Below are 16399 nucleotides of genomic sequence, written 5' to 3'. Positions count from 1 at the left end.
ATAAAGGATTGTTGGATACAATTTACTGAAAGGTTTGATGCAAAGAAGATAAACCACAGACCTCCATAATAGAGAACAATTTATAGGCGAGGGCCCTTCCATTGGCAGAAGAACTTAAGAGGTCCTTGCTGCAAAAATAACACAAGGATGATTCAATTATCCACCCTGGCCTGCACAGGGATCCCCCCTCTTACTAATGTTCTCCCTCGGCACAATAAATAACTTTTTATTCTCACTGCCATTGAAAGTTCACCTGCACAGAGGATCACAATGTCTGCCCTCATATTTGTTACTGCGGCCTTTTAATTTGACCTGAGCCAACCTGTCATGCTTCATCAAACGTGGGAATCGGATACCTCAGGAACACAGGCGCCTTTGCTTTACGTTATGCCATCCCCCCACTCTTCGAACTCCTATGTTTTAACACGCTGAGCCTGGGAGCAGAGAGAAAGTCACCCGCATCACATGAATCAAGCGCTGTGACATGGGTCCGTTGGGACTGGATCACACGGAGGATCACAAGTCTCTCTTTTTACTGCTCTCTCTCCAAGCTCTATTAGCTGGGGATGAGAGTGGCGGGATGGCCCTCTAAAGGCAGATATTTCCGTTGATGAAGAGATAAATCAGATCATTTCTGGAGTAAGGAAGGGAGCACAGAGAGAGCCTTCTTGGTCGTCCCCCTTTGAGATGTAAATGGCACGGTGGCACTGAAAGAGAGCCAGGTGTCCGATGCAAAGAGGGAAAGCGTGACGGTGCATGCATTCCTCAGGGACTTAGACCATTAACTGTTGCTGTGCCTCATGTGGGCAAACATCAACAGATCCCATAATGGTCCATAATGGCCTCCGTGGAGTGACACAATGCCTAAGTATGATTAATAACTATTTACAGGTACTTTCTCTTAAGTAACAAATCATACACACCTTGCCTAATTCTGCAGCTAGACTGATAATACAAGGTGTATCAAAAAGCAATTGAACAGACAATGACAGCTCCTAAATATTTTAAGCACTTCTTTGAGCCCTAAAGACCAGAGGTCAACAGCTGCAGCTAATGCCTTGCTGGACGATTAGAAATAAGTTAGCCAGGCTAACTCAGGTCATCAAGGTAGTGATTACTAATGAACTCTTACAAGCCCAAGGCAAGTCTTCCACTATCCCACACCTTAGGGTGAGAAACGAGGCATTTGGCAGTTCAAACAGTGATTAAGAGAAGAATAAAACCTGTTATTAGTCTAAACTGGTATGACACCATAGATGACCTTTTCAGGGGGAAGCTGTTCAAACTGAAGAAAAGCCTTAAGGCCCTGACACACCAAGCAGACGGCAAAGAACTAGTGGCGACGAAGGCCGCCTGTGGCGTCACTAGAACACACGGCAAAGACTACAGCCGACGGCCAACCACCACGTACGTTCTGCGCATGCGTTACAGGAAATAACGATCCTTGCCAGCAGATAGCGGTAGTCTGTTGTTAAGATACGAGAAGACCATTTTCACACCGCCGTTATTATCACACTACATTGTGTTCAAGTGCTCATTTTTCTGTCAAGTTTCTTTTAAATAAGTTATTTGAGGCAGAAAAAAATGGATTTTACGCCATATGTGACGAAGGTCGTTAGCTAGCTAGCTAACACTAAAGTAGGCTAACATAGCTAACGTTATGGTGTTAATAATATGTTACTGATAGCTGGCAGTGATGGACATTATTTATCTTTTTATTTCAGTTTCGTGGGATCATATGAAAGAACGATATGATCCGTAGTAAAATTCAGCTGTTAGTCACGCATCACCAAAAAATAACTTTACGTCAAATGATTTTAATCCAGCTAAAATAAAAATGTCTGTTAAGGCCTCTTAAAGTAAAAAAAAAATAGAATATTGCCTGATGGTCTGCATTAACAATAATGTCCAAGCACTGGTGAAAAAAGGGAGGAGGTTCCTTCAAACTATGCGACCCCACTGTACACGGTCATGCAGACGAAGGTTGAACTTAATGGTTTCCTTTTTAGGTTCTGTCGATTGTAAAAATGGAAAAGAAAACATCACCTTTTTATTAAACCTTTTGCTGGTGTGTGATTCAGTGTGATTTTTATTTTATTTTACAAGCCTGTATTGTTAACAATAGCTTGTTTTTACAATCCTCAAAACTTATACAGAAATCACAGGATATGTAATTTTTAACAGATGACTTTAACTTACGCTTGGTCTCTGTGGAAGATGTCATCCCTGCTGCTTTTATAGTCTTCTTTGCCTAAAACGAAGATACAAAAAACAATTGATTTACTGTTCACTTAAATATTTTGACTTTAAGTCACCAGAGAAAAGCAGACATGATTTGCATTGCAAACTACCAGTTTCTAACAAAATACAACATATCTTACCCCTTGTAGCCTACGGTCTGTGGTGTTAACCTAGCTTAAATATAGAACAATTTTGGCAAAAACAGAGGACCCAGCAGCCCACGTACTTTCAATAATGCTAAAAATAGCAGGCTTTATTTAAACACAGTGTGTTTGATTTAGACTTTGAATCCGGTGGTTGGTTGTGCTTACAAGTTTCTTCATAAGAGTCGTAGACCCTTATGAAGAAGAGTGCTTTTGGCAGGATGTGCGGGGCGTGTTACCAGGGCGTGTTACCAGGGCTTCTCCCGCCGAACCCTACTGCGCAGACTCGCTCCAAATGACGTCAAAAACACAAGATGACTGCGCCTGTAAGGGGGGTATTTTGGCCTCGAGAACATCGAGTGAGAAGAGCTGACGTGCGCGCCCGACGATCTCCTTTGGAGGAAAAAGGCCAAAAGTATGTCACAAATGGATCTACGTCTACAGGGGCTTCACAATCAAATTTTTATTTGCACAACAATCAGACAGATACACACCAGGCATGGACTCCCACTGGCTAAGATTTTGTGCCATGTAGTCCCCACCTGAGGTGAACGATTCAACAATGTAGAATTACACAAATGAAAATAGATTGATCACTGTAGACATCACGGTAGTTGAAAAAGTTAACATTATGGAATACATTATGTTAAGCATGAAATTAAAGGAGAAGATTGATATAACTCTCACACCTGTAGGTTTAATGTGTTGCTGCATGTCACTAGCCAGTATGTGGGGGAAACGGATAGGTTGACTCGGGGCGGGCTAAAGCATGGACTGTAAAATGATTGGGCCTAGACATCGTAACATCAGCCTTTGACTAGGGACCCTGGGACCATCTCTTTTACTTGTTCGGCCCTTGGAAACAACCTCCAGTGGACACTTGAGGGACTGTATGTCATTGCATTTCTGCGATGGCTTCCTTTAACTACACTGCTTGTGTTAAAACAACAAAAAAATACCACAGTACCATTTTTCCAGCAGTGCTGATATTCAGTAGAACATTACTCCCTCCCCAGGGATATTGGTTTAATATGTGGCATGAATACTACAGCTGTCCACTTCACAAAAAAGGTCTGCATTTATGCTAATTTTTTTCATTCTCAGAATTCATACCAATTTAATTAAGCGTCAAGTAAATCATTGTTGTTTCATATGTAACTGGGTTTGAAAAAACAAAAAACATTTTGAATATAATTCATGTAACTGTGGACTCACTTGTTGTGATGTGAAAAATGTGAATGAAAAAATCTTTGGACATATTTGGCCCTTCCATGAGGCGCCCCAATGTGCTTTAAGAAAGTACCCACTTTTGACTCTATGACTCCATCTAGTGTTGAAAAAAAATACCATGCATAAAACAAAGCACATGCAAAAAAGTAAAGTAAAAAAAAGTCTCAAGACAGCTTTACACAAAAATTTATTTGCAGAATTTAAATGTTCATGTTGATGAATACTGCCCCATGCTTGTCAAATATATTTTTCTATTAATCCGGATCTGAACGGTAAAATTATATCCATCTGTATTTCTAGAAAGAAAACTTTCAACCAAAACTCACAATTTTCAGATTAACTTTTTTCTAGTGATACAAATGTACATCTCTGACCTATACTGTCTGACAATTGAAAGATTTAGGGATCAGCTTCTGTAACTTCTCAATGAAATATAGCATTACGGCTTGAAAAATAGATTTCATTACAAAACCAATTGTTATTTTACACGTCATATCTACACAATGAGCATTAAATTAAAAAATAGGATGAAAGAAATGTGAGGTGTGTAATATAAGAAGTTTGAAAAACTATTGCATACAGAATAGTGTTTGCTTAAAGATGAATTATCTTTTTAACCCTCGTTTTTTTACACATGCTTTTTTTTTGACCAGGGACATTTTTGTATTAGTTACACAGACACATTTAACACCTGCGTACTTATGCTTGTTGAACTCCTTTTACCTTTAGTCATTGTGATGAAAGTTAGAAAACAGACTTAGCTGTTACAAAAGAGATTGTCCAATAAGTTTTGAAAGGAAGAGTCCCAACCCTGCATGTCTCCGTAACTCCCAAAGAAATTAGTCAGCTTTAAAAAAGGAAATGCTACAAATATCCCAAAATGCCTTGAAATCACATGATCCCTCTCGGCTGTACTAATTGAATCACACTGGTCACAGGTAGCGGTCATGGGTGATCACAAAACAACACGGTCTTGATCTGCTTTGGAAATTCTAGCAAATGATTTAAGAAAAATAGCCCAGCGCTTTAAAGGATCTTCTTGGCTCCATCTGGATATTTGAGCAATTCTAACACAAAGATCAGCACCAGTAGGTGATTTTCTAACGGTCCAAGGTGTCACAGTAAACAAAAGCAAAATCACATATATGACACAGATTAGCATTTGGCAAGAGACAGCTCTTCCACTGATAAGCTCTAAACAAGGCAAGAATGTGTCGTATGGGAAGAATGTCCAGTTTTCTCTTCTCTGCTGCCAAACCTACATCATGAGATAATGCTGCTCTAAAGTGGCTGGAAGTGCTTGGCACAATGAATTTCTAGAGTTTACAGAGTTAAGCCACATCAATTCAATGGATGAAGAAGATATATGACCGTACGTGCACTAGCAGGACATGCACAAAAATATATATATTTATGTATTAACTATTATTAAATAAATAGTGCTTGTAGAAAAGACAATGCTGTGTGACTCAATTTCATCAACTCAGGAAGATGATCAAGAATACAAAAATGAAATGCACAAGTTTCCCAATAACACCCCAAAACTTAAGGAATCCTTCAAAGAATGTCCTCCCATCTGTTATCAGCTTTCCTTACAGGTAATGTAACTTTGCAAGGCTGCCCTCTAGTGGACTAAAAATGTAGGTCTCAGAAAATCATAGAGTTTACACCACCTGCTGCACAGTTTAAGTTCAAAAGATCTCAATAGTGTTGAAAATGGGTGGGAATGTAAGGAAGAAACAGCCTCAGCTGTGGCACCTCCCATTTAAGACCTGAAAACACACTGCCCAGAAGAAATGACTCAGTAACGTGTCTCCCGTGCAAACACAAAATAAGACTGAAGTTCTGAATAAGAGCATCAAGCACCAAAAGGTGAAAAGCATTAACCTATTTCAACACTTAGCAATGATGCCTTCGTGTAGATCGATAATATCATAGGCAAAATGGTGTCTAAACTGAATACATGAATACAAAACAGTCCAACGCTTGAATTAAGGTTATGCCGGCCAATCAGAGACCTTGGCAAGGCTGGCTGGTAGTTGGCTAAAGAGTGCTGGTGCTTTGCCCACACACACACACACACACACACACACACACACACAAACATTTACAAACTGCTACAGAGCTACAGGTATGTGTCCTGCTCTGTGCTGCTGAGGCTTTGTGTGGAGCGCTGAAGAGGAGATTCTTTGGCAGGAGGAGGGTCTGTAGGAGGCTGCTGGTGAAGTACTTCTGTTTCAGTCTCTGGCACAGTCTCTAGGGTCCCTCTTCTGATGGGAGGAGGGGCTGGTGGAGTCGAGGGTGGGGGTGGAGGGTCATTGGGCAGAGAGTAAGGATTAGGGATCTCATCAATAGGGGGCGCTTTCTTAATGCTTCTCTTTTTCTTGCTTTTCCTCTCCTCTTTGCCCTTCTTCAGCTTGGGGGTGGGCTGCGGCACCTCGAGCACGATGGTGGGGTTCTGCTGCAGGTCCTGGCGCCTCGGCGGCTCGGCCAACATTATGAGCCGAGCGCCGTGCATCCTTGGGGGTGGTTTGAAGTTCAGCTCTCCGCGGTTCTTCCTCCAGCGCTTCAGCTGGGTGTGATGCTCTCTTTCCACATCTCGTGCCGTCACTGGTACTTCAATTATCTGTAAGAGGAAGAGACGCGTCAACATAAAGATCAGTTTTTAAGGGAATGTGTTGGGTGGGGAAAAAAGACTATCCCTTGTTGGAATATACAGTATGTTCCTTCCATGCCTGACCATTGTGTAAAAATGTGATCTTTGTCAGTAAATGCCAAAGAGCCTGAGGGCTGGTGTCAGGACAACCCCTCATATAAGAGGAGGTATTGTTAGTGCGGACAGAGACTCACACAAGGCTTGGCACAGGAAGCAGACACTGACCAGCCAGCCCTCTGCTCAATTGGTCTCTATTTCACTTTCATTCTCAGTTTCCTCAGCTGCATTCTCAATGCCCACTGTTCCTGAGTGACACAACACTCCACTACATCTTGATAGGATAAGCACAGTCGTAGTTTGTTATTTTACAGTTTATGTCTTTATGTCTTAAAGAAACCTTTGTGTATCATGCTCAATCAAACGTAATGTAAGTCATATTGAAGAACTGTAAAAAGAAACATACAAATACACATTTCTTTTTTAAAGGATGATTTAATGAACTCCCCCAAAAAACTGGAGCACACAAATCACTTTAGGCAATTTAATAAGGTGCAAAGGACTAACGTTTCGAAGCACACTTCACCTCCCTCAGAGTCAAAGTACTGTCAGAGTCCTCTGACAGACATGACATGAAATAAAAAGAAAGATGTGGAGGTGGCAGAAGAAACAATAAAGTCCACTACATGACACTATTATGAGAATATCTGCCTTTATATCAATGCTAAGTGTAGTTTCTCCCATTCGCTTCTGCTGAATTCTCTCCTGATTATATCCGGCTGCGTTCACACACTTGGCCTTCTCACAGATATCCTTCTGGGGGACTGGCAGAATAAACTACGGATAAAGTCCGCGTGAAATATTTACCTATCTGCGTTCACACATGCAGCTTTCCCCTGAAAAGAGTTTTTCTAAAGTCTGAAAGCGACTATAAAGAGTGTATGCCTTTCAACGAGTAACTGAGATTCTTCGAGCCTGGTCTAATGTCTGCCTGCTGAGCCACAACACCACATTGCTCTTACCTCTCGGACAAGGAAGCCCTCCTGCATGTATCGAGGCTCCACGGCCCTGAGGAGCTCCATGGTTTCATACTGGCCCTGGCAGGCCTTCAGCTTCTCTCGGGTACCCAGCATGCACTTCAGCAGCACCAAACCCACACGCAAGATTATCTTCACCCCTGGAAGAGAGAGCAGTGTATCAATAGTGTGATAAACAACCGGATGTGTTGCTTATCTTCAATATCTGATGGTGATTGTTACCATCACAGAGGAACATGTCCCAGACTCGCAGCACAGAGGCCCAGGGCAGCGTCCTGGAGAAGGCACACATGAACCATTCAGTCATGTAGAGGATGGGGTCGATCTTGTGTTTCTCCAGATGGCGGTAGGCTAGTGGGGAGACACGTCGCAGCAGAGCAAACAGGATCTCTCCATCCAACTGTATTGCTTCCTAAAAGTCACACAGATAGGAACGATTAAGAGAGAAAACAAAGGCCACTGTGCACTGTAGTGTAGGAGCTGAAACTTGACACACATGTTGATCTTCATCCATTAAAAATAAACCAGTGCAAATGAATCATGTTGTAATCCCATGAAAGTAAACAATCCTAAATTTAATTGTGGTTTTGAGAAGAGAGACAACGCCCTGTTGGTTTCATCACCAAGTTTGCCACACTGTGAACTCGGCAGAAACAATGATGTATTCCTGTTTCACTGTAAACCCAGCCAAAGTCCTGTTTAGTCATCTGGATTGTAGTTCAGCAGACGTCAGATGAAGTTATTTTCTCAGTGCACCACCAACACCTGGTGACTTCATCGTGCATGTGTGCATGTGTTGCAGTCTCACCAGGCCGGGACTGTAGTAGCCAGGAAGATACTTCTCACAAATTTGGACCAGCCCCCAGAAGGCATCCTGTGGAAACACACACAGAGATGATGATGTCAGGAGAGCGCTCATTTCTCAGGCCGTTTCTGTGTGTTCACAGTGACGGCAGGTTAATAAGGAAAACGCTGACTTTAAGAATAACAGAAAAGCTGAACCCTAGCTGCTCATTTGATTGACATAACTACGTTCATCAACGTTTCACAAAATCCAAAACATGGCAGCTTAGACGGATTCTTTATCCACTGCATTCTGTTATAGGCATTAAATACTAGTTTGTTGTTTTATCCAAATCACGTTATTATTCAACAGTGATGTTTGTTTGCTTGTAAAAAAAAAAAAAGAAAAACTTCAGTGGACCCTGCCATTGACATTTTAGATTATTTTGGAGTTATAAGCCATTTTCACATGTGTACTCCTACACATGTGAAAATGAACATCTAGATAATTTCCGGAGGACTGCTCCAGATATTGTCTTGACCTGGCTGTTCACATATGCTCCTCACAGTAGGAGACTATCACTGTCAGAGGAGAGGGGGGGGCAGGGGGTCTCCCGAGGTAAGACGTGTATATAAAAAGACGATGCGGAAGTAGCGGCCGAAGCAACGGAGTCCGCTATACGATGCTATGATGAGAATATTTGCCTTTATATCAATGCTGCGTGTAGTTCAATAGAATCACAATATTAACAAAAGAAGAAGAAGAAGAACAAACTGACAAACAGAAAACGTTATGTAGCCGTTTGCATGCAGACACTCTATGCACCCATTCCAGTCACATTATAGAAATGTCACTCCCCCTCCCATTGGCTCAAGGTGAATTCTCCTGATTACTTCCTGCTGCGTTCTCACATCTGCTCACTCTGACTTTCTGCGGTAAAAAATGCTAGGGGCCAACAGGAGAAACTCTGGGTGATACAGCTCCTGCTGGAAATATATGCAGCTTTCTGCAAGTTTGAAAGCCGTTATATAAACTCACCTCTTTGAAAACCTACAAATGTAAACTATAATTACTGAAGGAAAGTTCAGTATGTTGTGTGCAAACCCAAACCAGGAAACAAAAATGATATACTGAATGAGTTTGAATTAAAAAAGCATCAGAAGACACTTTTTGGAAATGATCCATTGACAAGTTTTAAAACAGAAACCAACTACACTGTAAAACAGTCACTGTAGCTGCTGTTATAATGTTCCTAAAGTTGATCTATTATTCATTTTCTGGAGAAACTCATGATTTATCTCTAGATGACATCATCTGTACAGTCTGGCTCAGTGCAGCTTCAAAATAGACTTCTTCAAGGTCACAAATGGAAACAGAGCTAGAAAGTATAATAAAAAAGGCCATTTGTGATTCCTGTTTTTGGGTGGATTTCACTCTTAAAGACGGTCATACAAAGACTTCTGAGCTTTTTGATAAAGCACTCACCCAGAGAGACACAATAACCACAGAGTCAACAGAGTATTACAAACATATGGTGACAGTACTTTCACACCAAACATGGCAGTTTATTTGGCGTTTGTGGAAACAGCCAAATAAGGGGAAGGGGAAGGCGTACCTCGGCAGGCATGTGCATAAGCAAAACAGCAGCGATGGGAGCCTGAGCCTGGCAGTACCCCTCCTCCGGTCTGTACAGAGTGTAGGCCTTAAGGACACGGAACAGGTCCTGCTGCCTGTGGACAGTCAAAACAGCAACAACCACTGAGGTCAAACAGAAAAGTTATATTTGTTATCAGTTTCAGTGTTTAATGTCACATCATGTCTGACAACTTACCCGTGTCCCCCCCGTGACACAAACATCTCATGGAAGGGAAACTGTCGATGGAGGTCTTTCTCAATGACATCCACCCATTTGGGGTCTCCAGGCTGGCTGTCAAGCTCCTGGATTAAGACAGAGAGACATATTTAAAGCAGACTGACAAAAGACAAAGAGTGGACATTCTCTAAAATGTGTGTTGGTCAACTAAGAAATACTTGTTGCTTTAAAAGATTTGTTTTATTTTACTATTTTAAATAAAAAGGTAGTGGTATTCTTAGCTCTAAAAGGAAGCTTTACATTTTCCTTTTATGACAACCTTAACTAAATGTGGACTGGCTCCAGCCCTGTGTCAAACACATCTGGGCCCTCAACCACAAACGTAACACTGCTTGCTTGACCACAGTTTAAGGAACATTTTCAGTTGAAATCTAAAAATGAAATGAGACCAAAATACAGCAAAAACGTTTTCCTGATAGGGAAGTGAAAGAGCGAGGCTCTCTGACCTGAAACTTTCCGTTGTTCTGCTCTTTCTTCATCTTACCCCCTGACAGGTAAAGCCACGCACGGCCTCGGAGGGCAGGAGGGATTCCCTTCTGGCACCTCAGCCTCACCTGAGCCACAGAGGATCAAAAGAATTCACAGAATAAAGTAAGACACAGAGGGAAAACAAAGGGGACTAAGGTTTGCCACAGGCAGAGCAGTGCATTTCCCAATCCAGTTCAGTATAGAAAGTCAACGTACAAGCAATCCACCTTTCACTTGGTATTTGTTCCTTTTTCTTGAGAACATGTGAAAGTTAATTTTGTTTTCAAACAACATACTGTCACAGGGTAAAGCAGGTAGAAATGAATACAAGGTTCTTACAAATTGCCTGGTAAACAACTCTATTAAATAATGAATACAACATAACATAATAAAATAACAACAACATAATATGTTTTGTTGAAAAAAGGCATATACAGTACTAAACATCATGCAGGGTATTTGGTTCAAGAGAAGTCGCAATAGGATCAGCACAGGTGTAAAAGAATAAATAAGTCAATGTTTTTATTTGTATAGTGCCAATTTATAACATTCATTTTCTCGAGACACTTTACATAAAAGAGCAGGTCCACACAGAGACACTTGAATCATTCATGTTAGAAGTAAGACCTGGGCTTTTGGTAGTATGACAAGATGAAACATCTGTAGTTAAGAACCTCAGTTAATGATAGATAATTACTCATACACTGTGTGTGCGCTTGTGTTGGCCCATTGCATCTGTGGCAAGCTAGGACGACGTGAATGTTTTTCTTCTCAACTGATCATATCACAACAAAGAAGTGATGTGCTGTATACTGTGGTGCAGTATATATATTTTTGCATTAGTCCCAGGTCACTTTAAAACATTGGCCAAAACATTTAGATCAGCACATCCTACCTCAGATTATAACCTGTATAGTTAAAGGGATACTTCACCCATTTGCATTAAGCTTTGTATCATTAGAAACCTGGTAGTATTTTTGAATGGTCGTGCACCCCGCCCACATTTGATTTTACATTTCTACTACATATATGACCCAATGTCAGTACAGATTCATGTTTCAACGGGTGAAGTATCCCTTTAATGTGTCCTCAATAAGAACTTAACCCTGCATCTGGGGTGGCCAATCAGATTTCAAGGGGGACCCAGGCAACCCATTGGGTCACGCCCCTTCCTGGACCACCCAAACCCCTCCTGTCATGTCACTGCGCCCCGCAATTTGAGAGGCACAGGTTCAAGCCAAAGATACTTGGACACTGAATGCATCACTTAATGTGTGTATTGGTGTGATTCATTTATAAAACCCTACTGAGATGGTTTTTACTGTATGTGGATACTGTTTTCAGTGGTGCACAACTTTACATCACTTAGTAATACTCTAAACATTGATAGGACATGGTGATTAAGTAATAGTAGAGTGTGTGTCTGATGTGAATATTATCTTTCAAATTGAGTAACAAACCACTGTGGAGAATATAGCTTCAGCAAATGAAATACAAATCACATCTAAGCGTTTCAGTACACCACTAATAGTGATCTTGGTTTATTTTGCACTCGCATTTCTGAATTCCTTTTTCGAAGAAAGAGCTTACAAACTCCCCAACAGAGATTACTCTGTCTGCTGTGTTGCTGTTGTGAACTAAAGGAGGACAACAAGGGATCAGAAACCTTTGAGCCTACTAATTTAGCAGGAAAATTAAAACTGCTTAGAGCTCAAATACACAGTTCCTTCTTTCCATGAGGTGTTTTTTTTTCCAACTGAAAGCCAGTCCTGCATTTGAGAGCAGCTGTAGTTTATATCCACAGCACCTTTATTACATGGTTTTCTCAGAGGAAGTAAATACAGCCCCACCCTAAATCTGAGACTGTCAATTTGTCACATGGTGCATGAACCGATAAAGGGATGGGTCGTGTCCTGCCCTGCTGCTGACTCATGGAAATGAGGTGAAGTTGCGGCTGTGTGTCGAATTGTTGAGCGTGTTTCACAGAGAACCGGTCAGGCAAGTGAAGCTGCAAACAATGTGTCCACAAAAGTCTTTTCCTTGCGCAATCAAATACTTGGGAAATGCCATTTGCCCTGTCTGATCATGTGTACAAAATTATTAGGAAGGGGAAAAACTGTCGCCTGCATGGAGACAACTTTGGTAAAGCTGCTAACAAGCTTAAGAGAAAAACTTCTCACATCAGGCACCACACAGAAAAGGCCATTTACATTTTGTGTTCCTGACATAATAATGATGCTGACCTTATTGAATCTCTTGATCATCCACTTGTCCCATTGGCCAAGCATATCCAGCCACTTCACCTCCCTCTGTCTGAGCACCTCTGGAGGAACTTCCCGAGTTCTGGAGAAAAGAATTTAACAGAGATGGTAAAGATACAGAATACAATTTTTTATTTTTTTTTAAATACCATTATTTGGCTTTTGCCGTCATTTGGATAGAAAAGCTGTAGAATGACAGGAAATGCAGGGACAGAGTGTGGGGGTTGAAATGCACCAAAAAAGTGTCAGAATTGGGAGTCAAATCGCGACCAGTGCGATGATGACCCGCTGCACATGGGGCTCCCAGTCCACCAACCAACCAAACCAAACCAATAGCCAAACCACCGCCCCCAGATTACAATTTTTTATATTCAATCAATAAAAAAACAATTAAGGACTGAATAGTATATAGATGTGTTCTCTCATTATCAGAGAGGCAGCATGGGCCAGCCATTTATTTATTTTCAAATGGGGTCAGGGTCTGTCATCACATTAGAGTTACATAAAAAGTCAACAAATTTTATAGCCATTCTACAATCCTACAAGCTGCATTTCAACAAACATCCACCTTTCTTTGCTCTAGTGCTAGCAAAGGCTGAAGCTTCAGATCTTGGATTGCTGCTGCAGCAGCCAAAGCAGGAGGTGAAACCGGTAGTTTCTTTTGGGCTAGGAGTGGGGGAAAAAACAATGTATGTTCATGTTGGTAACACGTAACTTGAGTTTTCAGTTTAGATAAATAATAATTAAAATATATGATCTTTATTTGAATGAAAATGATGATAGGTCAGAGGTAATGAAGCCTGTGTTAATCTGTATTAAATTGCCTTTTCTATCAGGTTTGAACAAATGTTTTATTGGGCCCCAAAAATGTGTTTTGGCCAGCGAATTAAGAGGCTTACTGGACTCAGGGTCCAGTGTGGGGAAAAAATGCCACAGTCTTTCTTGATGGTCAGTCTAAAACAAAACTCTGGATCGTAGGAAAGGCTGTTATTGAAAGCAGACTCTTGTCTGTTAAAAGTGAGAACACGTCCTCAGAAAGGCTGTTCATCATTCTGCACGTGCCATCAGATTTGTGTGTGTGGCCGTCACATACGCAGACAGTAAGCTGTGCAAAGAGGTAGAAAATAACAACTGCTAACAGTGTTTGAAGGAGACTATTAAAAGACACCAGTTCAGATCTTGCCCTTTGATGGTAAAGCCTGTTTAACCTCAAAAGAGCTGCAGTGAAGAATTGACGGACTTGTGATGTAATTCAATTTCAAAAGGTTTACAGACAGGAGACATTAGGGTCTGCACATAATATTCCCCAGACGAAAAAGAAAACCTACATTACGAATGTGGTATGGTGCTATACACAGCTATGTAATTTTCTCATCAGCAATAGCCTGTAATTGTAGGGCTTAGACTTCTTCAAAGGTTTTTTTTTTCTTTTAACATGGGACTGCCCTCTTTACATTATAAAAAGCAGTATGTGCTACAGATCGGTACAATGTTTTACTGCAGCTTCAGTATCAGAAGATGCATTACTTTCAATCACTGCCAAACAGTGTAAGTTCAATCCTACGTGTGTGTGACCACCTATAAAACTGAGAGCCAAAAGAGGCCCTCTAGAACCGGGGCACCAGATCTTTGGCTCCAAGTCTGCCAAAGCTCCCAAAAACAGGAAACTCCCAGCCAGCCTGCGCTTGGCACAACTTTCTTTCACTCCTTCCACATTTTTTAAGAGCCGTGATTAAGGCTTTAGGCCTCCAGTTTACAAAAGAGAGGACAGAAAAGCCTCCTTAGGGGGGGGGGGGGGGGGGGGGGGGACACTGTCTCCTATCTGAAAGACTATGAATAAATCAATTCACAAAAAACATACAAATGAAATAACAGTCTGGATTTGTCGTTCAGGCTTTACCAGAAACATCTAAATCGTTTTATTTAAAGAAAAATAGGATAAAATGTGCCACATGTTTAAAAAAAAAAAAATCTATCTTTATCCGATTTCCTCTGTAGATTTTTATTTTCCATATTTTGGGAGGTAAACCACATTGTGCCACGCAGCTGGTTGTCAGCTTTGTTGTGCAGGAGCACCAAGACAACAACACTAACAACACTAACATGTCACCTTTAGTAACTTATCTCAACGTGTTACAACTTTTATCTTCCAACTTTATAGTCAAAACACACGGATCATAATTAAGTAAGTTACAGAGCTGTGAACAGATTGAAGTAAATGAATCAGTGTTGAGTAGAAAGTAACTTACTGTCCCTCCGTGCACTGCTGCGCCCCTCCAATAAATCCATATTTATCTGTTTGTCTGTCGCTGGTGAACCCATTGATCTCCGAGTCGGATCCCAGAGAGCTTTCATCGTCCATGTGAGAGCTACTTATTGTCCGGATACTCCTGGTATCCGCGGATTGCCGACGTCCATTCTCTATGTTGGCCATGTTAGCAGGAGAGCTAGCTCGCTAACCAGGACAGCTAACGTCAGCGAGCTTGTTGACAGAAGTCAGAAGAGCTCCTCTTCATATGTTGTCCAGTCAAACACCATCGACGACATGGTTTCTCCACTTGATTAAAACTTCAACACTACGGTTCTCTCTCTTTTAAAATGTAATTATACGATACACTGCAGCTCTCAGGCCACGTCAAATCAGGTTACGCTGGCTGAGTTAACTACTTTAAAATCAGCAAGCTAATGTTGCTAACATAAAGTTAGCCTGAGGTGCCCGTGCCGACAGTAGGAAAAACTAAATGTATACTGACCCTACCCCAAACAAACCAACGCTACATTATCAGCTGTTTTTCATAGTTACTCGTTTGCTAACTATGCTGCCTTGTTAACTAATTTATCATGTTTTTAGCTGACCGATCCTGGTTTGCTGTCCTGTCATCCCGACTCTGCTGAGATTTCGCCTCGACCAGCAGTCTGTCGTCCTGGGCTGGATTTACAGTTTTAATGTTTCCCCTAGTGGCTGAGTTAGGAAGTACATCTCATGTCTGGAATGTGTGCACCAGTTACGGTCTCTCTGCTATGCTGCAATTAATCTAAATCGTATAATACAGGGCATATATCCAAGTAAACCACCACTCAGACGAGACAAACTATTCACTGTTGTGTTTAGTCTGAATCCTTAATCCTGGGATTTCCACCACTTGCTACTCGGTGCATCTGAACTTGAAGTCTGTGTTTATCTTGAGGGGGTTCATACATAATAGTTCCTGTTTCTTTCATACAGTCCCCCACGTTTTGTTTCCTGATGGTTTTATTGATATTAAAAGAAAAGTAAACAGTATGTTCTTCCACAGGATATAAAAAAGACATTTAAACTATTTGTTTTAAGAAATTCTTCCTGAAAGATGCAGGGTTTTTTTGTAAATTCCTCTCCACTTTTTTTTTTGGAAGGAAATGTATCTAGGAGTCATTATGTTCTACTTCATTGTAATTTTCATTGCAATTTTCTGCTTTTCAAAATACTTTTACCACACTGCAATTAGATGACTGAATGCTCCTGAAGTTTTCCCTTGCTTCATACTCATCATTGTTTTGTCAAGAAAGCCTCTTGTATCATGCCATCCACTTAACTAACACTGTTCTTGTTAATCTGGATTAATGTACTTTGTCTTTACTTGTAGTCTGTGTTTATATATGCTCCTTGTTTGTGCTTATACTGTATATGGTGCTTTTGTCTGTATTTAAATGTGCTATATGTTACACATTT

The 16399-nt window shown here is 41.1% G+C and overlaps 1 protein-coding gene across 1 annotated transcript; it reads right to left on the bottom strand.

The window, feature by feature from the left end:
- Positions 1-3783: 3783 nt before the first annotated feature.
- On the bottom strand, positions 3784-15631 carry LOC132973971 (TBC1 domain family member 10A-like). Its single transcript, XM_061037710.1, has 9 exons — positions 14940-15631; positions 12673-12772; positions 10408-10515; positions 9920-10026; positions 9704-9818; positions 8113-8178; positions 7527-7716; positions 7290-7444; positions 3784-6240 (listed from the first exon to the last, which is right to left on the bottom strand). The coding sequence occupies exons 1-9, from the start codon at positions 15122-15124 to the stop codon at positions 5740-5742; spliced, it is 1527 nt and encodes a 508-aa protein (XP_060893693.1). The 5' UTR covers positions 15125-15631; the 3' UTR covers positions 3784-5739.
- Between the last annotated feature and the right edge of the window lie 768 nt (positions 15632-16399).

This window comes from Labrus mixtus, chromosome 5, assembly GCF_963584025.1.
Source record: "Labrus mixtus chromosome 5, fLabMix1.1, whole genome shotgun sequence".
Taxonomy (NCBI): Eukaryota; Metazoa; Chordata; class Actinopteri; order Labriformes; family Labridae; genus Labrus; species Labrus mixtus.
Note: the sequence above shows the minus strand (reverse complement) of the source record. Positions and strands in the feature narration are given on the sequence as shown.

Excerpts from the sequence above, each read along its gene's own strand:
- LOC132973971 (XM_061037710.1), bottom strand. The coding sequence starts at position 15,124 with ATGGCCAACATAGAGAATGGACGTCGGCAATCCGCGGATACCAGGAGT. Across the intron at positions 7,717-8,112 it reads GCTACTACAGTCCCGGCCTG|GAAGCAATACAGTTGGATGG; the intron begins GTGAGACTGCAA and ends TGTGACTTTTAG. Across the intron at positions 6,241-7,289 it reads AGGGCTTCCTTGTCCGAGAG|ATAATTGAAGTACCAGTGAC; the intron begins GTAAGAGCAATG and ends TTCCTCTTACAG.